Here is a 26,216-nt window from a genome sequence, read left to right as displayed (position 1 = left end):
CGCCACCATGGCCAGCTAATTTTTTTTTTTTAATTTTAGTAGAGATGTTTAGTAGAGGTCTATGTTGCTCAGGCTGGTCTCGAACTCCTGAGCTCAACCAGTCCTCCTGCCTCAGCCTCCCAAAGTGCTGGAATTACAGGTATGAGCCACCACACCTGGCCTTGTAGCCATTTTTCCCCTGGGTGTGTATGCTGCTTCCACAGGAGAAAGTTGAGATGCCAAGTAGTATTTCTTTCTTTCTTTCTTTCTTTGCATTTTTTTAAATTTAAGTTCTAGGGTACGTGTGCACAACATGCAGGTTTGTTACATATGTATACATGTGCCATGTTGGTGTGCTGTACCCATTAACTTGTCATTTACATTAGGTATATCTCCTAATGCTATCCCTCCCCTGACCCCATGACACGCCCTGGTGTGTGATGTTCCCCTTCCTGTGTCCAAGTGTTCTCATTGTTCAATTCCCACCTATGAGTGAGAACATGCAGTGTTTGGTTTTCTGTCTTTGCGATAGTTTGCTGAGAATGCTGGTTTCCAGCTTCATCCAGGTCCCCACAAAAGACATGAACTCATCTGTTGGGGTCCGTGCCGGGGGTGGTGGAGAATGAAAGAACACACAAAAGACAAAGACACACAGAGAACATGGCGGCCGCGCCCAGAGCCTCCGCCTCACTTTATTTATACTCCATAAACCCCATGTCAGCAGAAAGAATGTAATGCAAAACAAACTTTCTTTTCCCAGATGTAACCTTCTACTCAGTTCTTTGTTTCTATGCTCTTCTTTATCTGCCCGCCTTCTTGGCGCCTACGGGAGTTCATTAAAAGTTCAATTGGAGATACTGTCCTTGAGCCCTATCTATTCTCAGCATACTGTTTTCAAAGGCCCCTGCATTTCCCCCCCTTTTTTTTTTGTTTTGCCTCAATCCTAAAAAGGTAGCTCATATTTGTTCTTGTGTTTTCTTTTGTTTTTGGAGGCGACGGAGGGAGCATCGAATCACCAAAAGAAGTAAACCCAATCCAAGTGCCCAAAGCAATATACTTCCAGAGATTGTAGAAATCCATGTCTTCATCTGGGTCCATGGGTTAAAGGCAGTAACGCACTGACCCAGCTCCTGAAGGGTTACAGTTCCAGACAACACATGTAATTGTTGTCAAAATGCTTCGGAGATGTTCTGAGTGAGCTCTTGGATGTCCAAACTAATATTTTTATGGCCTATTAATAATTTTTGGATTACGGTCCAATTTTGAGAGATGTTAAAAAGCATAGGCGTTACACAAAATTGAGTGGAGTTCCAATCACATTGTAATGTTATCCGAGTACTGAGGACAGTGAGCTGATCTCCAAGCCATGTCAAGGCTTGTTCCATGTTGTCCAATCTTTCAGCAAGTTGAGAATCAATGTTTCGTTGTTGAAGCCATAACCAGTGAGATTGTTCGTGCCATTGCTGCACAAATTCAGCATTTTGTATGCTTTGATGAAGAGCGAGCCCTGCTACGGCCGCAGTGGAGACGATGGCGACAAGGCTCATCACCGAGGCAATTATAAGTCCAAGGGCACGGAGGGTTCGCTGGAGAGAAGTCCAAATATAAGTCTCAAGAGGTGATGCCCCCCATGGTCGCGTAAGGTTAACAGGTAGCCAAATTTCCTTACGAGCCCTGAGGATATAAATATCCTCAGTAAAGTTGTGCCACCAGGGATGATTGAGACAAGACAAAAATATACACCTATCTATACAATTAACAATCCCCATATCATTATCCCATGTCAAATTCCCTGCTAATAATAGGTAGGGCTTACAGACACAAACAATAATATATCAGGAGGTATTTCGATATAACTGAATATGAAAGGAATTATTTGGGTTAGAAAGATTAAGGGGCATATTCCCCACAAAAATGCTAATGGCATCGCCTGCAGCTAACAACTTCCAAAGATGACTCTGTACTTAGGCCTCCTTCACGCCATACCAAGGTTTCATTATTGTTAGCAGCAATACTTTTATTTACCCGGTGCCATTTCAAAGGTATGTGACTAAATTTTGTTTGAAAATCACCGTGCACACTTCAATCAGTTATTTGCATCCCATTGTATTCTAATAAAATCCGGGGTTTATTTTTCCGACATTGTTGCCACTCCAGCACCTCAATATTAGGAGTAACCTCTGGAATAGGACAAAAAGGTAAAGAACTAGGAATAGTTTCATTACTATATACAGTATGATTATAATAACAGTATTAGCAGCCACATGACTATGATTATAGCAAACAACCCAGGCTTCATGCGATTTTCGGAGACAATGAGAACTATTTCCCATGCATATTGGAAGTTCTTCCACTCCAAATTGGTATGTGTTGTTTATAATTCCCGTTTTCCGTTCTATATTGTCCTTGTCTATATAGGGGGACGGCATCCAAGTAGTGTCATTGGTGAAAACCTTAATTTCCGCCTCTCCCCAGGCAACTCCCTGATAAAAGGGTGGAAAGGGAATATAAGTGCAATATTCATACAAAGCCTCACTAAGGGAAATAAGTCCTCCGCCGAGGCACATCCAACAAAGGAAGAAATGCATGCTGAATCCAGTTTTCTTTTCAACAGGGTTTCAATCATCTTGTAGGAAACCACTCAGGTCTGCTCCCTGTAAGGACAAGAGCATAGCCCCGTCCCTGTTTTAGAACTTGCCCTTGAACATACTTACCTTCTTCATTAGGATACCAAATCTTTAAATTGTCAGTGGGGACTATCACCGAGGGAGGTGAGGAAAGATGGGTTACGACAGCGGAGTCTTGCAATTGTCTCCATTGATTCAAAAAATAATTAAGGTAAAAAGAACCTTCAAAATCAAAAAAATTAAGGTAGAAAGGTTAACCTTCAAAAAAATCTGGTTTTTTGGGGGCTCATTTCCCCCTTTTTGTTTTAGCAGTTGAGTTTTTAAGGTTAAATTTGCACGCTTAATGATGGCTTGACCTTGACTATTGCCCGGGATACTGGTGATATGTTGAATATTGTATTGCTGTAAGAAAACTTGTAATTTATGAGAGACATAAGCAGGGGCATTATCAGTTTTAAGTATAAGAGGAATGCCCATGATGGCGAAACAAACTAAGAGATGAGTAATAACAGAAATGAGAAAAGGTATCAATGGTATGATGAATATTTTAATCGTCCAAAAGAAGGGACATCTCATGGATTAACCCCAGGATGGAAGGATGGAATGCTCAAAGGAGCACAGGAAGGACAAGCTCGAATAAGAGAACGAGCTTGTTTATAAGTTAAATGAAACCGTCATTGAAGGCCAGAACTATTAGTGTGATGTAGAGTATATTTTTGTTCTGCAGCATGTAGGTGGCTGATTAAAAGCAAATCAATCTGAGTATTACCATGAACTAATGGTCCAGAAAGTTGAGAATGAGAACGAAGATGAGTGATGAATAAAGGAGCTCGACGTTGGCTCAAAGTAAAGGATAACAAAGAAAAGAATTTCTGAAGAGAAGAAGTAGCACAAAGAGGTAAAGTGGCCTGAGAAATATAAGAAGTAACATAAACGGCGTATTGAGAATCACTAACAATGTTACAACCAGTAGTAGGGAAATCAAGTAAGACCATGAGAATAGCAAACAATTCTCCCTGTTGCACCGAGGGATAAGGATAAACTGTAACTCAAGATTGATGAAGCTTCTTGCCAAGAATCAGAAGTTGCAAGAAGATAAGTGATCTGACTATGAGTGAATTGAGAGATAATTAAGGAAGGATCTCCTCCCCAAAGTTGTCGACAGTGATGCCATCCTGAGTTCAGCTAAACAATCGATATAAGTAGCCAAGCGTTTAGATGTTTTATTGAACAAAAAGATCCATTCCAGTGGCCGATTGGTCTGATGAATCATTCCTGTAGGAGAATGTAAAGTCCAAGTGACTGTCTCCTTCTAGAATAGAAAAAAGATGTTATATTCCTAAAACAGGACGCATCGTTTGAAAGTCATTTAATATTTTGAAATGATCACGTCGACTTTGAATTTTTTGGGGTCGAATATTTTGTGCTCCTAAGGTATAACCTAAATATTGAATAGGGAAGTCCAGTTGAATTTTTTCTGGGGCAATTTTAAGTGAATAGAAAGAAAGCTGAGTTTGTAATGATGCAAAAGGACAAGTTCTTGACATAAGGTAGGGCTGTTTAACATATCTTGAGGTAAAACTTTCCATTGATATCGAGAAAGTGGCTGAGAATTATTAAAAACAGGGACAGAGAAGATCCATACAATGATAAATTAACATAGTTGGAAACTGATTTTTTACAGGATTTAAAGTCCTATGTATGAATTTTTGACATATAGTAGGGCTATTAAGTATACCCTGAGGAAGAAGCTTCTGCTGATATTTTTGAATGGGTTGTCCATTATTATATTTATGAATAATAAAGGCAAACTTTTTACAATCTTGAGGTTGTAACTGAATAGAGAAAAAACAATTTTTGAGATCTATGACCATTAATTTTTAACTTTGTGGGATAAGGGCAGGATTAGGAAGACCAGGCTGTAAACTTTCCCTAGGTTTAATGTAAACATTTATAGTTTTAAGACAAGACAAAGACAGGAATTCCATGCAGAAATACGTGGCTTTATATTCCTCTCGGCCATTTGTTTTTTGACTTACTCTTTTAGAGTCCTAAGTATTTCTTTAAATAATGGTCACTGTTTCACCTAAATAGGAGTGGTGGCTATGAGTTTAAAGGATTGTAGCCCATTTTGAATATCATATTTTTGGCAGCTGAGGAAATATGAGGAATGTTTATAAAAGCAGCAAATTGTTGTGAAAGATCTTGTTCCCAAAAATTAATATTGATAGGAACAATATAAAAATAAAAAAAAACACTTGACCTTGTTGACCTTTAGGACCGACATAGGTTAAAGGTTCTACGTCTTGATAAACCATAGAAGCAGCACCCAAGCCAGTGAGTATAACTGAAACTTGTCTTTTTTCCCATTGTATAGACCACTAATTTAAACAAATAATAGACATATTCACCCTTGTGTCAATTAACCCTTTAAAAACTATTTCATTAATGTGCAATGAATATAAGGGCTTTTGATTAGAAACTAAAGTTTCCCAAAAAACAGTTTTTTCTGTGCTACCAAACCCTCCCTATTGAGAATACGTTCCCCTGCCTCTAGGCATATAAATTGTGAGACTTGAACCATAATAAGAATTTTATTAGTAACATCATGTCCTTTTGGCAAAGGGCCACACACTCTAATAGCTAATTTATATACTCCTCTATTAGGAGACAAAGTATAAGGCTGAGTAATAGTTAAGTCAGCAGCGGCGCTCTGCTTAGTTGCCGCATAACGCTGAAAAACTGGGGTAAGGTGTGGGATCCTTAAGGAGGACTTGAATTTATTCCTTGATGTTGTAGGCCATTGCTCACTGGGTATTGTATGCAGATTCAGTCAATAACAAATATTTGTAAACAAATAAGGTGATTATAGGTACAGAAATTCAGTTCGTAACTTATTGTTCAATAGAGTATCTGCTTTGTAAAAGATGGTGGACCACAAAATACTCAACGGATTTTGGTTTTCAAAACACAGTGATGCTATGTTAGTGAGGCTAAATGGATACTTGAAATTGGGATTGGATCTGGTGCTGAGATACAACTTTTACTTAGTTATTGATTTTTCTTTCCTCCAATTATTCCAAGGAGGGTGACTACCATTTTTGTACTTTATAGAGCAGTCTAGAGGAAAGGGTTGAGCATGTATGCTCTGGGGACAGAAAGTCATATTTTCAAAATATAATAGCTATATGACCTTGGATACATTTATAAAAATGTCTTAACTCTGTTTTCCTGTCTACAAAATGGTAATAATTATAAAATTTGTCAGTCTTAAAGGGATGTTGGAAGAACTAAATGCAAGTGAAGATTTTTTCACAGTAGTGGACACATAGTAAGTACTCAGTATACTATGGCTATTATTACTGTTATTATTGTTAATATTACGTCTATTTATTTTAGCTCTTTAATGTAACAAGTGCAGAACCATAATTTCACATCCTTCAGAGTCACGCTGATCTTGTATTTTTTGGTCCTTTGACTAGTTCAGCGATTTATTACAAGAAACCTAGTTAGTTTGTGCATTCTTTTCCTTTCTTACATTTCTCATTTGTAAAGACTGATAAACCAACTACACTTTCAGACCTGGTGACATAAATTGTTGGGGCCCCAAGCCTCTGGGCCCCGGCTCCCATTTCCCAGGAGAGGAGACAGTAAATTTCCACTTTTATCAGATTTGGAATGACATTTATTTGTCCAATGTCGACCTTTACCACAACATTTGTACACCTCTGAAGGCAGCTTTCTGCCATGAGGGATAAAAGTGTTCAATTTTTATGACATTCTTTTTGAAATGTCTAGGTTTACCACACTGAAAGCAAACACCTCATTTGTTATTTCCTTTTAAGGCTTTAGACAAAGTTCCAGCAAATAATTGAGCATTATAAATAGCCCCTCCAACACTAACATAAGTTTTAATATATTTATCTAAATTGGCCCCATTGGCCTTTAACGATTTTAACAATTTTTGACAGTCAGCATAAGCATTTTTAAAAGACAACTTTTGTAACAAAATTTTTGAAGCAAGGTCAGCACCCACAATTTTCAAGACAGCATCCTGAAGACGGGCTGTGAAATCTGGATATTGTTCATTTGTGCCCTGTAAAATCTTCACAGAGGAAAGGGAAGATTTTCCTGTTATCTCTACCTTATTTTAGGCCCTTAAAAACAAAGTCTTGATTTGAGTAAGGGCAACATCATCTAGACCAGCCTGAGCATTAAGAGTAGCATATTGGCCTGTGCCTGTGAGTTGTCCCTCAGAGGCTCCTGGGGGATCACACATAACATTTTTTCTAGCCTGTACATGCGCCTTGTTCATTTACCAGCTGTGCAATTGTAACCACTGAGAATGATCAAGAAAAGCCTTCCCCAAAGTCTTCTAGTCTATAGGAATTATCAAATTTTCTGATGAAAAAATATCAAGAAGACCAAGGATAGGGGTTCATAGTTAGAAATAGCAGCTTTCATTTCTTATAAAAATTTAATTTGTAAGGCATTAAATTGGACATTATTGCCACCATTTGAAAACTGAGCATTAGGAGAAAAAGAAGCACAAATAATTGGAAACAGATCCAGCTCCTTAAATTTTTTTTTTTTTATCTTTTCCTTTTCTCCCTCCCCCAATGGTGGGCAAGGCACTGAGAAAACTTTGTCAAACAAAGGTAAAGATAAGGAAGCCGGGGGGTTGGAGGCACTGGAAAATCCTCTTTTAACAGGGCAGAAGGAAAAGAAACAGGGAAAGCTCACAAAGGTGAATTAGAAGAATGTATCTGTAATATTTGTTGAAGCATTTCCATAATACACTGCATGTCAGAATTTCCCTTAGAAGAAGGAAGAGCTGGCTTTTTCTCTTCTCCCCCTTTTGCTACCCTGGCACAAATGGGCTCCATTTCAGATTTATTTTATTTTATTTTATTTTTCCAAATCCTCAGATACCTTCCCTCCTGTGGCTACATTACCACACTCCGAATCAGTCTCAAGTAACTCTAAGATCTGAGTGACAGAGTTACACAAGGTCCACAATTTTAGAGGCATAATATCCCCTAACTACAGAGCTCTAAGCAGAGCTTTTACTACCTGTAACCATTTTTTCCAATTCAGCTGCACTTTAGTCTGATACTGAAACCAGTAACAATGTTGTTCAACATGGGCAAACAATCGCTTCAAAGTCTTTTTCTTTCACTTCTACTCCCATAGACAGCAACAGTCCTTGAAACAGCCATAAATATTCTGAGGCCAGAGAGATGGAATTCCCATAGTGAAAGCTTAAGAAGGTTCCCCTTAACAATATCCAAGCCTTACGCGCTCCTAGGGGGTTCCCCTTCTTGTTCTCCCCTACTCACCCGTGCTGACCCTGCTCGCTGCACCACTTGTTGGGGTCCGTGCCGGGGGTGGTGGAGAATGAAAGAACACACAAAAGACAAAGACACACAGAGAACATGGCGGCCGCGCCCAGAGCCTCCGCCTCACTTTATTTATACTCCATAAACCCCATGTCAGCAGAAAGAATGTAATGCAAAACAAACTTTCTTTTCCCAGATGTAACCTTCTACTCAGTTCTTTGTTTCTGTGCTCTTCTTTATCTGCCCGCCTTCTTGGCGCCTACGGGAGTTCATTAAAAGTTCAATTGGAGATACTGTCCTTGAGCCCTATCTATTCTCAGCATACTGTTTTCAAAGGCCCCTGCACTCATCCTTTTTTATGGCTGCATAGTATTCCATGGTGTATATGCGCCAAATTTTCTTAATCCAGTCTATCATTGATGGGCATTTGGATTGGTTTGAAGTCTTTGTGAATAGTCCTGCAATAAACATATGTGTGCATGTGTCTTTATAGCAGCATGATTTATAATCTGTTGGGTATATGCCCAGTAATAGGATGGCTGGGTCAAATGGTATTTCTAGTTCTAGATACTTGAGGAATCACCACACTGTCTTCCACAATGGTTGAACTAGTTTACAGTCCCGCCAACAGTGTAAAAGTGTTCCTATTTCTCCACATCCTCTCCAGCATCTGTTGTTTCCTGACTTTTTAATGGTTGCCATTCTAACTGATGTGAGATGGTATCTTATTGTGGTTTTGATTTGCATTTCTCTGATGGCGAGTGATGATGAGCATTTTTTCATGTGTCTGTTAGCTGTATGAATGTCTTCTTTTGAGAAGTGTCTGTTCATATCCTTCACCCACTTTTTGATGGGGTTGTTTGATTTTTTCTTGTAAATTTGTTTAAGTTATTTGTAGATTCTGGATATTAGCCCTTTGTCAGATGGGTAGTTCATAAAAATTTTCTCCCTTTCTGTAGGTTGCCTGTTCACTCTGATGGTAGTTTCTTTTGCTGTGCAGAAGCTCTTTAGTTTAATTAGATCCCATTTGTCACTTTTGGCTCTTGTTGCCATTGCTTTTGGTGTTTTAGTCATGAAGTACTTGCCCATGCCTATGGCCTGAATGGTATTGCCTAGGTTTTCTTCTAGGGTTTTTATGGTTTTAGGTCTAACATTTAAGTCTTTAATCCCTCTTGAATTAATTTTTGTATAAGGTGTAAGGAAGGGATCCAGTTTCAGCTTTCTACATATGGCTAGCCAGTTTTCCCAGCACCATTTATTAAATAGGGACTCCTTTCCCCATTGCTTGTTTTTGTCAGGTTTGTCAAAGATCAGATGGTTGTAGATGTGTGGTATTATTTCTGAGGGCTCTGTTCTGCTCCATTGGTCTGTATCTCTGTTTTGGTACCAGTACCATGCTGTTTTGGTTATTGTAGCCCTGTAGTGTACCTTGAAGTCAGGTAGTGTGATGCCTCCAGTTTTGTGCCAAGCTATATTTCTAACAGCTCATTGTGAGTGAGTGAGTTCAGGGACACATTTTGTAAGATTCCTCCTGAGTCCTGAGATGTAGTCCAAGTTGTCTGTCACACCAGCTGACTCAGTCAAATACTTGTATTGGTTCTTGCTCCTTCCCTGTTCTACACCACTCATTCCTCACTTTTGCTCCTAGAATCACATCCCTAAGTAACATACCTGCATGTAAGCCTTTATATCAGGCTCTGCTTTCCAGGCAACCCAGGCTAAGGCAAGAGATACAGAAAATAGAATGCAAGAAATTTCATTGTATGGGAAGTTGGGGTCCTCAACAAAAGAAGAGAGAATAACAAAAATGATATTTAAAGAGATAATGGTTGAGATATTTCCAAAATGATGCAGACATCAATACAGATCTAAGAAGTCCAAAACTGATACAAACATCAATACAGATCTAAGAAGTCCTGCAGAACCCAAGCAAGATTTAAAAAAAAGTCAAAAAATAAAACTGCAAAAACCAAAGACAAGGAGAAATATTAAGAGCAGCCAGAGGAAAAGTGGTAGATTACCTTTAAATGACCATTCATTAGTTTGACAGCCAACTTCTCAACAGAAGCATGGGAAAACAGATACCAATGGAAATGAGATCATTGAGGTGCTGAAAAAAATAATTACCAGGCTAGAGTTATATACCCAGTCAAAATATCCTTTAAGAGTGGTCATGAAATAAAATACTTCCAAGCAGACAAAAATTGAATGAATTTCTTATCAGCAGACCTTTATTAAAAGAAATGACAAAAGTCCTTTCAGGCAGAAGGTTAATTATTCCAAATGGAAGTTTGGAGGTATAGAAGAGATATCAAAAAACGATAAATATATGGGTAAATCTAAGTTAATATTGTCTATATAGAACAATAGTAAGATGCATACAACTATAATAATACTGCCTTGTAGAATTAAAAGAGAGAGAAAACTAAAATGCATGATTTATAAGTTGGAAGAGAGGTTTATATGTTGTTAAATTGAGTTCTTAAACTCTTTGTATTCACTGGAAATAGGGTAAGGTACCAATTAATATTGAAGGCTGCAACTTATAATCTAGGGTAACAATTAAAATAGTAAGAGTTTATAACTTCAAACTAATGGGGAGAAGGCAAAAATTAGAATAATAAAAAATAGTCACTCTAAAGGAAAGCAAAAAAACAGAACATAGAACAAACAGGGCAAATAAAAAGTACTGAGTTAGATGGTGGATTTAAACCCAAATATATAAATAGTTACATTAAATGTAAGTAGACTAAATGTATGATTTAAATGGCAAAGATTGCCAGAGTGGTTTAAAAAACCAAGGTGAAGCTATACGCTGTTTAAAAGAGACACATCAAAAACATAAGGCTACAATAAGATTAACATTAAAGGAATAATCCACTGGACACAGTGGTTTCCCCCTGTGTGCCAGCTACTTGGGAGGCTGGGGTGGGAGGATTGCTTGAGCCCAGGAGTTCGAGACCAGCTGGGCAACACAACAAGACCCTGTCTCAAAAAAAAAAAAAAAAAAAGAAAAGAAAAGAAAAAGAAAGAAAAGAAAAATAAAGGGATGGAAAAAATATTCCATGCAAATATCAACAAAAAGAAAGCTGATGTGACTATACTAATATCAGATGAAATATAATTTACAGCCAAAAGAAAACATATTTAGAGATAAAGGGGGACGCCTCTTTTAGAGTCAATTCATCAGGAAGTTACAACAATTTTCAACAGCACCTAATACACAACAAATAGATAAATACATAAATAATTGTGCTAGATAAATACATAAATAGATAAAGTTTCAAAATGTCCAAAGCAAAAACTGACAGAACTAGAGAAAAAGAGAAATTCACAGTGGAAGTGGAGACTTTTAACAAGTCTGTCTCAGTAAGGGATGAAACACGTGAGTAAAAGTGAGATGGGACATGGATTTGAACAACATGATCAGCAAACTTGACCCAGTGGATACGTAAATAGTCTTCTACCCAGTAATTACGGAATACTTCTTTTCCATCTCGAATGGGACCTTTCTGAAAATAGGCTGAGGCATGCAGCAGGCCTCAACAAACTTCAGAGCACTGAAGTCATAGGACAGCATACTCTCTGAGCACAGTGCAAATAAGCTAAACACCAATAACAAAAACCATAAAATAACAAAAACCATAAAATAACAAAAACTAAATGTTTAGAAATTTTAGAAATAGGCTGGGCATGGCGGCTCACACCTGTAATCCCAGCACTTTGGGAGGCCGAGGCGGGTGGATCACCTGAGATCAGGAGTTTGAGACCAGCCTGGCCAACATGGTAAAACCTCATCTCTACTAAAAATACTAAAATTAGCCAGGCATGATGGTGTGCACCTGTAGTCCCAGCTACTTGGGAGGCTGAGGCAGGACAATAGCTTGACCCAGGGAGGTGGAGTTTGCAGTGTGCCGAGATCGTGCCACTACACTCCAAACTGGGTAACAGAGCAAGACTCCATCTTAAAAAAAAAAAAAAAAAAAAAATTAGAAATATTTTTCCAAACAATCCATGATGCAAAGAAGTCATAATGTCAAGTAGAAAAGCCAGAACTATACCCCCAAAGGGCAGGTACCTCTGCAGACCTGGCCCTGGCACAGAATATCTGGGAGCAGGTTGGACAGCCAGTCTGTTTACTCTGCAGAAATTTGTGGAATAGCAAAGGGGTATTGCAATGATGCCAAATAAACACAGAACACGATCCTAGAAGCTGAAGGAGGAATCCTTGCCTAGAAGCCCTGGAGGAGCTCTGTTTGTTAATTATTTCTGTAGTAACCAAGGGAACATTGGTGAGCTCCCCACAGAGTAACCACAGGTCAGCATCAAAGTAGGCAAGTAGCTGGCCAGCAGTATTTCACAGCATCTTTGCTTTTCTTCCCGAATCTGCAGTTTGAGAGAGGCAGCTTGCCCTGGGAACTCTGCTGATAGGGCATCATACAGCACAGTCCAGCATCCATTTCGTTTTTGTCACACTCTCTGTACAATATGAAGTAGGAAAGTTGTATTCGTTTGTATTCATTTGCTGCTGTAACTAAGTATCATAGGCTGAGTGGCTTAAACCACAGAGATCTGTTTCTATGGAGGCCGGGAAGTATAAGATCAAGGGGCTGCCAGATGGGTGTCAGGAGCAGACCCAGACCACTGAGATTCCACTTCTGTGGCACTGATTCAGTGTGTCCTGATGAAGGACCAGCCCACCCTAGCAGAGGGACGACCCAGGGACCAGACCATGCTCCTCATGCACGCTACTCAGAGCCAGGTTTGCTCCCTCGCTCTTGCCTGTGCTCTAGTCTAGTGCCGCCCGCAGCCTCCAAGTGATGGTGGCAGTGCGCCTATCTGACTTGCTCTGCATGGCCTCTGGGCACTTGCAATGCAGCTACTGCAGACTGGGAACCAAATTTCTATTCTGTTTAAGTTACAGCTAAATGGCCACGTGTGGCTGATGCATCGGTGCAGTCAGCCATCCTTGGTAAGGCACGTGAGCTCACCAAGGAGCAGTCAGCGCTGTGAGTGTGAACCCTCCAGGAGAAAAGGCCCCTTCCAATTTTGTCTGTAGGATTATATTCAGGGGAAAAAAAAAAAAAGAGTTGCATTATTGGACCAAAAAAATCACCACAAACAGAAAATAAACAAAATAAAGCTTTATTTGAACTCCCTCCCCTACAGATCATTCAGATGCCCGGGACCATGTCCAGATTCCTCTCAGCAACATGGAAAGCTAAGCCATTTCACAAATGCACAGCCATAGCTACCCTACAGCCCCCCATGCTCAGGGCACAGACCTTTGTTGCTAAGTCTGTAACAAAAGAGCACCACTCAGTATTTGTGTGCGCTGCAGCCAACACCACCTCCTGGGCATCACAGGCTCACTCACCCAAGAGGCCAGCACCGCCATGGCCGAGTGGGTACTCAGTAGCCCAGACACCCCCCCAACACCGGCACTGCCACAAGGCCCTGAGGGGTAGACTGTGCGGCAAAGAGGACACACTCTCGCTGACCTAAGGGACCCGGCTCACTGGGCCTCCTTCCCCTGCCAACCACCAGCTCCTGCATGCCTAGCTGGGAGGTAAGCACCCACTGGTGGCATGATTTCCATTATCTTGCTAATGTTGACAGCACCTAAGTCACATTAAAACAGAAAGAGACCGGATTCAGATCTCCAAGTCTCATCAGTGGACCTCAGTGGTTCTCACCGCCCCAACCACAGAGCGAAAGTCAGGCAGCATTTACCAGGACTTGGCTCTGACCAAGTTAGTGCTCTAACAAGTCACCTGAGTTTCTAATAGCTTCCCTGAAGAGCCCACCTATTTGGAGAGTGTTGCCTCTCCTATCAAGAGGCATCTGGGGGCACAAAAATCTTTCTGGATCACAGCTTGAAGAAACAGAACATGATTGGAGTAGTTTCAGAACTAAGGTGGCCACATTCACCCCATCACTTAGGAGTTAGCTCCACTATACACAACCAAGCACAGGAGAAACAGTCACCAGGAAAGGATGTTGGAGGCTTGGAAGTTCTCAAGGGAGCTGTTTAGACAGAGGTACAAACATCTCCAATTCAGACTTCCAAATACACTAAAAATAATTAAAAATGTGGCCTCTGATCCTCATGTTTCCCACCAGTAGAGGCAAAAAAGGAGATTTTCATAACTATATATTAAAAAGAACATGTTCAAGTAAATCCACACACTACATGTGAATGTTGTATGCTGTTCTTCCACAATATAAAAGTATAAAAATACGATTTCTGCCCTTTGTATCTAGACACAGCTGGAGAAAACACGGTTGCTACTAGCTAACTAGCTCTGTGTTATCTGAGCAGGCGCACTATCCCAGGGCCTCACCTTCCTGTGCTGGCTCAAGAGGGCAGAGAAATGCAGATGGCAATGCCTCTTCATTCCAGGAGACCAAACTCAGGAGGACAGAGCCAGCCCTAGCATGTTGCATAGCCTCTCCACGGGTGATACTCCTGGGACCTCCAATGGATGGGAGAAAGGGCTCTCAGCCCAGCTTCACGTGAGGGCGGTGTGGGTCATGTGTGGGGTGGGGGCTGCTTCTGGGACTTGGGAAGATGCGAACCTCAGGGGTACCCTCTGGGAAGGACAAGCCAGGGCCTGGGTGCCTGCCCATCCTAAGAGCCCCTCAAAGCGCCAGCTCACTTAGCGGCAGGCTGCTTGTCCTTGCACTTCTGGTAGGCACTCAGGATCTCCGTGATGATGCTGGGGTCCTCCAGGGTGGTAGTGTCCCCCAGCTCCTGGGCCTCACTAGTGATGATCTTCCTCAGGAGCCGCCGCATGACCTTCCCAGACCTGGTTTTTGGAAGACGTTTCACCACCTGGCAAGGAAGAGGCACGGTATTAGAGCGTGGATGATGCCCAGTCTCCGTGCTAGTATGGACTGCATTGAGATGAGAAGGGCTCTGCTCAGGGGGGATGCCCTCCCGGGGATCCACAGTGGATGTCTAAGCCTCCACCCCCAAAGAATGCTGAGGCCTGAGGTCTTGGCTTTATCCTTCCACTATCTGGACCTAAGCTGAAACCCACCCCGATGCCCTCTGCCAGGCAGGGTCCACCCAGGCTGGGTTCACCCCATACTGCCGCCTGTCTGTCCTGCCACTGTGCCACGTGCAGACACCCAGGTGGCAGCAGGTCCAAGCACCCACTGGGTGCCTCATCTCCATTCCCCGGCCTGGGACTTAGCGGGTTTTGTCTTATGTAAGAGGTGAGAACTACTTAAGAGAAAAATTTTGTCTTAGTGTTTGAAAAGCTAACATGGAGCATGCTCAAACAACTACAGCCCATTCACTGCAAATGGCAATACATTAAGAGCTGTTGTTTGGGATCTTTGACAGTCACTCTGTCTTTTGAAATAGTTCAGTTCACCTAGGGCGAGTCCGGGTCTCCTGAAACTCTGGTCACTTGGCCAAATGTGTCAACTCTCGTAATACCAAGTGGAGCCTGGCCCTGCTGCCTCCGAGGGCCACCAAACCCAGAGTCACTGCGCACAATGTTCATAAAGGAGGGAATGAAAAACCGAGGGCTGAAGAGGCAGCCCAATCCTCCCCCAATTCTGACCCCCTGGGGTGGGGATCTGCGATCTCCCTCACTGCCACCAGGAAAAGTGCTCAGGAGCCACACAGGGGCTGGAGAACCCTGGTATTGTCCCCATGTTTCTAATGAAAATCCCTAAGATTCTTCACCAGCAGCCCCATTTCTGTGACTAGCCTGCACATGCCAACATACTAGAGCAGAAGCCTGCCTAGGTGACCTCCTGAACAGGTGAGCTGGCTGGGCGTGGAAGCCTAGGTGACCTCCTGGACAGATGAGCCCACTGAGCGTGGAAACCTGCCTAGGCGACCTCCTGGACAAGTAAGCTGGCTGAGCTTTTGGAGCTGCTAAGCTCTTGGAGCTACATCTCCTGCCCTCTCCTCTCCCTCTATGATAACACAGCGACCCACCAGCCTCACCACCAGCCAGGAAAACCAAACAGCTAGTGTCAGTTTTGATGGTAATTCAAAAAGAGTAATATGCTCCTAAAAGATCATTGTCACTTAACAATTGTGGGAAGCACAGCAGCACAGCCCCACCTTTGTGGGAGGCCCACTCACCAGGATCTCATCAGGCACAGCATATTTGGCAATCTTGGTGGCCACCATGGACTTGAGCTCCTACACCACCACATCTGAGTCACCTACACTATCTTTCACCACAATGAAGGCAAAGGCAGCTGAAAATAAAGTCAAGTTTGGGGATGTATTAAATACTAGACAATGAGCCAACTCCCGAAGCAGGGTGCTATGTACAGACTGCCAGAAATCCAAAGGGCTTTTGAATTCTATGTTAGGGACATTGTAGCAGCTGGTTTCTTTAGTTGCAAACCCAAAGATGCACTTCAGTTTCACGAAAAGTGGCAGCGATTCTAACAGCTCCACAGATGTTCCAGGTGAGTGCACATGTGTGGCTAAGAGCTTGGCATCTCAACTCTAATGCTGACTAACTGTGTGTGACCTGGGACGTGGGACCTCCCCACTCTGTGTCCTTATCTGTGAAATAACCCATAATGTGGTTTGATAGAATGAGACTTCCATGAGAAGGTGCACAGATGCACAGCAAGTGGGCACCAACAGCCTTTGGGGGCGTGTGTGCAACATGGTACCATGGGCCAGGGTGGCTATTTCAGTTCAATTAAATCAGCAGCTCCCCGGCTGCATGAGTCACACTTCAAATGCCATTTAGCACCATGCACAGCCAGAGGCTGCCACCCTGGACAACACAGACATGGGGCAGCTGAGAGTTCTGCTGGGCAGCACTGGCCAGCCCACATTTTAGCACAAATACTAGGTTTCGTTTTTCAGTACCTGGCATGTTCCAGGAAGGATGTTCCAGGATGTGAAGAGGGATCTAATTTGATTGCTTTCCATATAAAGAGTCGCTTGTCCCAGTGCCATCCCTGACAGCCTGCCCGTCCCCACTGGCCTGTAAGGTGCTCTGTCTCTCCCACGAAGTTTCTATATATGTGTGGCTCTCCTACTGCTCATCTGCCCCAGCACCATGCCACTTTCACCCATTCTTCCCCTGGCATGTAGCACCTAATTAACTGTGTCGTTTCCTCAGTGATCATCTTTCTTGCTCTTTGTCTGTCTCTCTCTTCTACTCTCGACCCCTCCAGCATGCTAGCTCTATGGGGGCAGAGACCTTCTCACTCACTGCTGTGTCCGCAGCATCTAGAACCATGCCTGGAACACAGGAGGTGCTCAACACATGGTTGTTTAGTGCATGAATGGATGATTGGTTTTCCGAACAAGCTATGATCTGTAAAGATCTACAGCCTTTGCCTGAAAGGCCTTCCCATATCCATGTGGCAAACTCCCATTCATCCCTCAAGACGCAATTCAGCCACCTCCTGCTCTGTGAAGCCTTTACCCATGAATCTAGTTTATGGCACATGCTGTGCGGGAACAGCTGTCAGTCCCCCTGCTGCCACCCCACTAGGTTGTTAGGTCTTTGAGGGAAAGAACACTGTTTTTCTCATCTTGGTCATTGATATGGGATCAGAAGTGGGCCTGGGCTATGGAGTTCTGAGGATGGTGCTGGAGGGAGGAAACCCTCCACATGGGTGGAGGAGCCAGTTAAGAGCCAGGAGGAGGCAGGCAAGGCTCAGGACACTGGAGACAAGAGAGACAAGAGCTTGGCCAGCAGCACCAGAGGCTTGCTGGGTCTACCAGGGGCTGCCCTTTTTCAGAGCTGGTGCAAAACAGAGAGAGTGGGGACAAATACACGATACTCACAGGTGGCTTTACAGCCAATCAAGAGCTGTTTGTCAGCTCTTCATAACTATAGAATCGATACACAAATTCATTAGAAATCAGGAAAATCATCATACCCATGATACACAAATTCTCCCCACACATCTGGCAGACATTAAGAAGCCTGGCAACACCAGACTTGCAATAGCTCCACACATGCAGAACGTGCCCTGGGCAGCAGCATCCACAGCAGACTATGCCCCAACACCACCCCAACAGACCTAAGGCTAAGCTGCCCTATGAAAAACAGTGATTGCGATGCCCAAATGTTTGTCTAAAGGCCACTTCCACTGTCCTTTCCTTGATCTTGCACTTACTTTATGGAGTTCAATACAGGGGTTTCTGAGCCCCCAGACACAGTGGACCATGCACGGACCCCTCTCAGTGTCCCCAGGGAGTACTGGCTCAGCCACTGGACTCAGACATAGATGCGGCTTTCCAATCCCAGGACACCCCAGTGCCCTGTGGATCCCCAGCCCAGAGATGTGAAATGCAGGAGTACCCAGAGGAGGGGCCCAGGCTCCTGTCAGAGCGAGGTTTGAGCACTAAGTTATCCTAGAAACACCTGAGAAACTGTCCTCATCTCCGTCCTCTCTGACCCCCCTGATCACATGTGGACGTCACCGGGCAGGGGTCCCTACCAGCTCTCTCCCACATCCCAGCCTTACCAGCACAGTCTTTTCATGGCAACTGAAAATGCTGTTTGTAAAGCACTGAAACAAATTCTCAATCTTGCAATGGGTCAATTTAAAGAAAGCATTTAAGTAAATAATGGAACAACGACACATAGAAGTACAGGGAGGCAGGTGACATCTGGGACACACTCTTACACAGGGTGGCCTCCCAGCGGGAGGACAAGCCGGACCCCAGGCCACTGGGCAGGGTGGGAGAAGCCAGTCTGCCCAGCAGTGCCCTGGCATTGGATCTGTGTGTGTCCAGGTCACGCCAGGCCAGACAGTGTGCCTGGATGGACCTGGCATTGCAACACCTGGGTGCTCCCGCCCCTTCCCAGACCCAGACACCGAGAAGCTGGCAGACTCGAAACAAAGCATGGCCTTGGTAAAGAAGACCATTCTAGTCCCTCATTCTGCATTCCCCCGGCATGGCGCTGTGCAGTGGGAACCACAGGTCAGATTTGTCCAAAGAGTCCCAGGGCAGCACACAGCCTGCATGCTCCAGAGCAGCACACTCCAGCACACACGCGTGGTGGCTGCAGAGCTGGCTTGAGTGCGATGACCAAGCCCGTGAGGACACATGAGGCTGGACATTTTCTCATAAACTCCCTGTAACAGGGCTGGGTGATGTCTCCACCAGATAAACCATAGACAGACGGGGAAACCTGCCAAGCTTAGCCAAGCCCAAGTGGGTCATGGCCACTGTGGATGCGTGTCCTGGAAGGACAGCAGAACCAGGGCATTTCAGAAACCTGACCGAACACAAGTGCTGTTCAGCCTCGTCCCTGCAGTTTCCACTTGAGAGAGAAGAACACCGAGAGCTTGGCCCATAGTATCCCCTATCACCCCACTCTCCAGAGTCTGCTCCTCGTACAGAGATGCCCATAATGGGCGTGGGGTCAGCAATCAGGGAGGAGCTCTTCTCTAGGACATTCACCTTCTCCTTTGATGTCGTGGGGATAGCCAATGACAGCACTTTCTGGCACTGCAGGGTGGTCGGCCTGTGTACAACAGAGAACAAAATGACAAAATGTGGCAGCCCCTGGTGCTAGAAGTGACTCGGACCAGGGACTCCCACCCCGACTTGCAGGCCCATAGGGGCATCATGGAGGTGCAGGAGTGAAGGGGGAGGCCCAGCCTGTGCTCACGATGGCGTCTTCAATCTCTGCGGTCCCCAGCCGGTGGCCACTGATGTTGATGACATCATCCATCCGCCCTGTGATCTGGTAATAGCCGCCCTCAGTTCCGTGAGCCCCGTCTCCAGTGAAGTAATAGCCTGCACCAGCAGAGAAATTCAGCACCAGGAACCCTGAGCCAGGACCCATGTCCCCACCTCACTAAGCATGAAGCTCTGCAGCCCAGCACACGGCTGCAGTCTCGCCCATCGGCCCTCCTTGCAACTCTGATGCTTCCCTATGTTCTAGAGCATGGGCAGGTGGCTCCAAGACATCGAGACTTCGGGGAGCAGAAGGTATACAAGCAGCACTTCCAAGACGCTTCTCCAAAACACTGAGTCTTGTTTACAAGCTTGAGACTGAAAATGACTGGTTCCAACAAGACAGAGGAGATAGCATTCATATAAATTTCCAACCCAAGGACAAAAAGGAAAACTAGGAAAAAATAAAAGTAAACTAGAAGAAAACTCCCAGCCTTGGTGACAGTCTTCTAAGGTACTTCTCCACCCTCCCTCCCCAGTAGCTAACAGGATCCTACCACGGGCCTGGCTGTAGGGCAGGACTTCACACCCACACCTAAGTAGCCCCAAGAAAGTCCCCGAGCAGGGAATCACGCCCACTGTCAAGATAAGGAAAGCCAGGGAGGTACAGCAAAGGGAGAGGGGGTCGGAGTCAAATTCTGGCCTCAGGAGCGCCTATTCCTGGCCACTGTGCTACGCTGCACTCAAATCCTATGAAAAATGGTTTCTGAGAATAAGATTCCAGCAGTCAGCTGAAAAGGAATGAGAGGGTCCCTGACAGCCTGCTCACCTGGGTAGGCCTTGAAGTAGGCGTCCACAAATCGCTGGTGGTCGCCATAGATGGTCCTGGCCATGCCCGGCCAGGCCTGAGAGATGCACAGGGCCCCGGAGATGTTGCTGCCCTCCACGACGCTGCCCTGTAGACCCCAGACATGCACGTGAGAGAGGGCAGGCTCTGGGTGACAAGTGTGCCAAAAAATGACAAGCCCTGCCCTCAAGGGAGCTGTCCATAGCTCTCCCCTTTGCCCCGAGGAGGGCCCCAAGCCACCTGTGTGGCCGCTAGCCAGTGCATGATACCAGTGCAGTGAACGCTGTGAGGTCAGCAGCCTCCTGCCAGGTACAGACCTGGGCACACAGGAGGGAGCTGGGCTGGGCAGGCAGGGATGAGGGAGGGCAAGCACATGGCCCCCATGTGGGGAAGGCCCATACACACCTTCTCATCCATGAGGACGGGGACGATGCCAAAGAAGGGCCTCATCGCCATGCCAGGGAGGATTTCCACCCCTTCTTCCGAGGGCCGTGGTGCGATGCAGATGCCACCCGTTTCTGCAGGTATGACAAGGAAGAAATGCAAGATCGGCCCGGACCCAGGGATATGCGTATCCAGAGTGGGGGGTGGGTGGGGCTGTCCCTATTGTGGGCAAGGAAATGCCTCAGGGGCACAACGATCTTTGAGGCAAACCAGATGTGAGTCTGGTGCCCTCCACTGCGGATATGAGAAGGAGCCCCAAGCTGGCCTCAGCCCCAGGAGCTCTGGCGTCCCACAGCCAGGTACAGGCCCCCTCGCCATGTCAGGGCCTTGCTTGAAGTAGGAAAGGGCAGAGCCCACCCACTTGCACATGAAGACGGGGGAAAAAGAATTGCTTCTGGGCCAGCGCCTGTTCGACAGGAACCCAGCAACGAAAAAAGATGCCCTCAAATCCTGCCATCACATTTTTTCTCTGGCACTCGCCTCTACCAGGGAAATGCCCCAGGGACTCAGCTAGAGAATCTCTGCCCCAGGTTTTCCCAAATGGATGGGACTGTCCCATGGGAACATCTCATTTTCTGGCCTGAGGATGAGCCCTCAGATAGTTACATTCATTACATCTGTGGTGGTCTCTCTCCCCAAGCATCCTAATAAGTCAGATACCCAAGAGAAGGGGGGACAAATCCAAACAAAATGTCACAGGAAAAATTCCTTTTCTCACTAAAATTTAAATTTAGACTCATGCTTCCTTAGAAGATAGGGCCTGTCTCATCAGATGTTCCCCTGTTCAGAAAGGGGCACTTGGAAGGGACACGGCCCTTGAGCTCCTGCTGCACACCAGGCCTTGGGCAGCAAGCTGGGCTGTGTCGCCTCAGTTCACCCTCACCCAGGCCTGTGGGGGGCACCCCCACCTCACAAAGGAGGAAACCGAGGCTCAGAGAAGTCGTGACATGAGGGCCCATAGCTGGGAAACAGCAGCCAGGCGACCTCTGAGTTCCCTCACTCTAGCCCCCAGGGTTTCCGCAGTCTCGGGCGTTGACGTGTCTTCTGTTGCACCTGCTGTTGAGAGCTCGGACCCCAGTCCCAGCCTCACACCCGACCCTACAGACCCAGCACTTAGGCTGGAACCTGTTCCCCAGGCCTCCTCACCTGTCTGCCACCAGGTGTCCACCAGCGTGCACCTGCTGTCCCCCACCACCCTGTGAAGCCACTCCCAGGCCTCACAGTTGATGGGCTCTCCCACTGAAACCACACAGGAAAGAAAAAGATGTTAACAGGCTGCAAATAAACCTGAAACCAAAAGTAAGTTTTGGTTTATTCTGTTTTTCTTTTTTTGTTTCGTTTTGTTTGGTTTGGTTTGGTTTTTGTTTTGTTTTGTTTTTTGAGACTGAGTCTCACTCTGTCACCCAGGATGGAGTAGAGTGGCGTGATCTTGGCTCACTGCAACCTCCACCTCCCAGGTTCAAGCAATTCTCCTGCCTCAGCTTCCTGAGTAGCTGGGATTACAGGTGCCTGCCACCACAGCCGGCTAATTTTTTGTATTTTTAGCAGAGATAGGGTTTCACCATGTTGGCCAGGCTGTTCTCGAACTCTTGACCTCAGGTGATCTGCCGGCCTTGGCCTCCCCAAAGTGCTGGGGTTACAGGTGTGAGCCACCGTGGCCAGCCAAATGAAAAGATTTTTAAGGAGAAAACAGCTCTGTAATTTTTTTTTTTTTTTTTTTTTTTGAAGAACATACAAGGAGACCTGAAACTCCAGTGAGACATATCATATTTATGGTCATCAAAGAAATGCACATGACTGTGACGTATTTTTATCATTAGATGGTTGAAAATCAAAAAGCCAGCAAGAATGTGGGGAAAACAGGATTTCACAGACACCAATAGGAGGGTAGTGTGGTTCAGCAATTTTGGGGAGCAATCTGGATGTTTCTCTTAACATTTAAAACTCCATACATCCAATACTACTACTTTGAGCAACTGCTTGGGGCAGAATCTACTACGGCGGAACACCTCAAAACATGACCCCTGACGTACACCCCACAGAAATGACTGCAGATGCCACCAGAAGTGGCCATGTAAAGGGTGTCCTCAGCAGCTCTGCTCATGCCAGAAACCACACACATCCCTCAGGAGTAGGTGGCTAAATACAACATGGCACGCTCCTGCAGAGGAACGCCACACTGCAAAGAAGATGGCGAACCTCCACGACCCACGGCGGCATGGATGAGTCTGAGGCACGATGCTGAGAAAGGGAGGGGTGTGCTGTGTGATCCCACCCAACTGAGGTTCAAGTGCAGCCACATCTGTCCGTGGTGATGCAGGCCACACTGTGGTCACGGCTCAGGTAACTCCCGTGACTGGCAGGAGCCATAAGGGGGCCTCTGGGGACTGGGAATTTCTGTAGCACTTATACATGTAAACATCTCTCAAGTTGAACACTTAACATCTGTATCCTTTAGTATACATTATATCTCAATAGAAAGGAAAAAGATACACATACACCCTAGCACTCTCAGTGTCTACCTTATGACATTTCCACACCAGGCCAGCACTCAGCCAGAACTCTCCAGGCTAGACGCGCTGTCACTAAAACACTGAAATATTCTCGTGCTGGTGTTTGCCCCTTGCTCAGGACCACTCACAGCCCACAGCCTGTCCCGGCAGCGGCCCCCGAGTCAGTGCTGCATGATCAGTGCTGGCCACATGGGCGGCTCAGTGTCTTATGTGTCACACCTGCACTCAGAACATCCACAAGGGGCAGGGAGATGCCCTGCAGCACTGGTGGACATGCTGGGAGACTGCGACAGCCTGCACCCAGCCACGGCGATGTGACCACACGAGCCAGGGCAATCCCCACAGCAGGGCAGATCCATGTAGAGAAATGCAGATTCTACGATCTTAAAACAAACATTACAGCATAATAGCACAGTGTGGTGACTTTGGTGTTAAAGAAAACATCATTTAACAGAGCCGCAATCCACTACAGGAACCGAATTGCGGAGACGGAACCGAAGGCACAGGAGAAACAACACCTGGAGCAGACGTCAGGGAAAATCTTAGCTTTTTTTTTTTTTTTTTTTTTTTTTAGAGAGACAAGGATCTCGCTCTGTTGCCTGGACTGGAGTGCAGTGGCACAATCATGGCTCACTGCAATCTTGACCTCCGGGGCTCAAGGCTCCTCCCATCTCAGTCTCCCAAGTAGCCAGGACTACAGGCTTGTACCCCCACGCCCAGCTCCTAAGGACATCAGCTTTAAGTTCAATGCTCCAATTTCTTCTTTTCACAAGAGCTTATCCATGTATTACTTATGAAATTGAAAGTTTAAAAAAGCTTTGAGAAATACACTTCTACGGGGAGGGTCTTGAGTAAGTGGGATTCTGATGACTCAGTGTTGTGAGGGCTGATCCTAGCTGCCTGGAATGGGTCTGGGCTCTGGAATTGCACTGACAAGTGTGCCAGCACAGTGCTGGCCCTGGCCAAGGTGTGGAACACACTGACCCCCAGCACTGCTCCAAGGTGCTGGGAGCCTCAGGTGCAAGACATCACAGGACGCCGTGCTGCCTGCCAGCATTGTATACCAAGAGCAGCACAACGAGGTGTGTGATTAGCACCTGGCCTCCCGCAGGGTTCTGCGGCTAGAACCAGTTATGCAACAGGAAAAGGAATGTGCCTATTGACCAGCTAAATACAAAAAACCCAGCTGAGCCTATGCTGGGGGCTGGCCCCCTGGCTCAGAGGTGTTCCAGGTCTGTGGGGACAGAGGCTGCTGGGATACACATCACACTCTAATGCAGCTGCCAGAGCACACCCCTTCCTGAAATGCACTTAGTGTGGTACCCCTTGTCACTGGACCCCGTGAATCTTCCTTCAGCAGACAAATCCCATGAGTGTATCTGGAAAACCAAATCTTGGCCTTCAGCCCTGTCCCCACCTAATGCCTAGGGCCCACTCATGTGGCCCTGCTGACAACACCTAGAGAATCTGGGAGAGTGTTTATGGCCCTGACCACCCCACTGTTTGTTCCCAGTTCCCAAGCACTGTATGGCCCGGGCAGTCAGAATCACACAGGCCTCTCAAGCCCAGCTCCAGCATGCCAAGAGAGACCACCCAAACTCACCACTTGCTGTGGTTTCAATGTTTGTCCCTTCCAAATCTCATGTTGAAATGTAATTGCCATTGTAACAGTATTAAGAGGTGGAACCTTTATGAGGTGATTATGCCAAGAGGCTTCTACCCTCATGAGTGGGATTGGTGCCATTATAAAAGGGTGAGTTCAACTTCCTCTTGCTCTCTCTCACTCTCTCTTTGCCCTTCCACCATAGGACAATGCAGCATGAAGGCCCTCACCAGATGCCAGCACCTTGATGTGGACTTCCCAGCCTCCAGAAACGTGAACCAATAAATCTCTGTTCATTATAAATCATCCAGTTTCAGGGTATTCTATTACAGCAGCACAAAGCAAACCAAGACACACCATCTGGAAAGGAGCTCCATGCTCTTTCTGAGAGGTGGAGGGACAGTATGGCAAGGGAAGCAGAGTGAGCCAGGACCCTAGGACCTGCTGAGGGTACAGGGTGGGTGCCTAGAGCCCATCAATCAGGTGGGGGGCAGAGTGAGTTTTACTGACTCTAGAACCAGGTACTGGGTTCAGCATAGGGTGCCCTACTTGCTGAGTGACCTTGGGCAGGTTCGCTGACCTCTCTGTGCCTCCTCTTCCTCCTCTGTAATGCGAAGCAACATCTGCTCTTTGCTCAAAGGATGTGAAGATAAAGGCATTTAATACATATTTGCTCTTATTAATAGTATTCAACCCCTCCTGCTTTTTAATCTAGAAAGCTCTTTGAGGAAAGAAGGTTTTTACTATTAAGGGGAAAATAAGGGAAAAGAGGAGGAGGAGTCATTGGATGCCTGCTATTCCTCAGGAGCTCTCCCCGTTAATCATCTCCATGCTAAACATTACACTAAGGCTCACATCTGACCCTCTGTGGCATCCTCACCACCCTGCAGGTAGGTCTCATCCCCATCTCACATTTGAGAACAAGTGGTGAACTCTGCAGGGCACAGCCCCAGCTGCAGTGCCTCTCAACCTGTGGCCCAGATGCCCGCATGGCCTCGTGGTCACCCAGCAGTAGCAGAATCACATGTTCACCGCACTCCCTTCCCAAGGATGCATGTGGCAGAATGGGACACTCTTCCGTGGTCACTGCCCTGCATGCTTCCCCAGTGAAAAGCCACCAAGCAGGTGGCTGACCACACGTGACCACACATGTAAAGGCAGACATGAAATGTGGCAGGGACAGGAGAGGGAACAGCAGTCACCAGCACCCAGTCCCTCCCAGCACCAGC

At 45.7% G+C, this 26,216-nt stretch overlaps 1 protein-coding gene and 1 long non-coding RNA gene across 2 annotated transcripts in view; both read right to left on the bottom strand.

The window, feature by feature from the left end:
• Positions 1-629: 629 nt before the first annotated feature.
• On the bottom strand, positions 630-8,297 carry LOC140709457 (uncharacterized). The gene is made up of 2 exons (XR_012089923.1): positions 7,946-8,297; positions 630-2,633 (listed from the first exon to the last, which is right to left on the bottom strand). It is a non-coding gene; the product is annotated as an uncharacterized lncRNA (long non-coding RNA).
• Positions 8,298-13,787: 5,490 nt separating this feature from the next.
• LOC119618631 (acetyl-coenzyme A synthetase 2-like, mitochondrial) overlaps positions 13,788-26,216 on the bottom strand; it is a 55,631-nt gene continuing 43,202 nt past the window's right edge. Inside the window, 7 exon segments of the mRNA XM_073008288.1 lie at positions 13,788-14,780; positions 16,053-16,171; positions 19,362-19,425; positions 19,573-19,700; positions 20,410-20,536; positions 20,833-20,945; positions 22,018-22,110. Coding sequence (XP_072864389.1) covers positions 14,601-14,780; positions 16,053-16,171; positions 19,362-19,425; positions 19,573-19,700; positions 20,410-20,536; positions 20,833-20,945; positions 22,018-22,110 — 824 coding nt within the window. The 3' untranslated portion in view covers positions 13,788-14,600.

The sequence above is a fragment of the Chlorocebus sabaeus genome, chromosome 2, assembly GCF_047675955.1.
Source record: "Chlorocebus sabaeus isolate Y175 chromosome 2, mChlSab1.0.hap1, whole genome shotgun sequence".
Lineage (NCBI taxonomy): Eukaryota > Metazoa > Chordata > Mammalia > Primates > Cercopithecidae > Chlorocebus > Chlorocebus sabaeus.
This window is presented reverse-complemented; position numbering and strand designations above follow the sequence as displayed.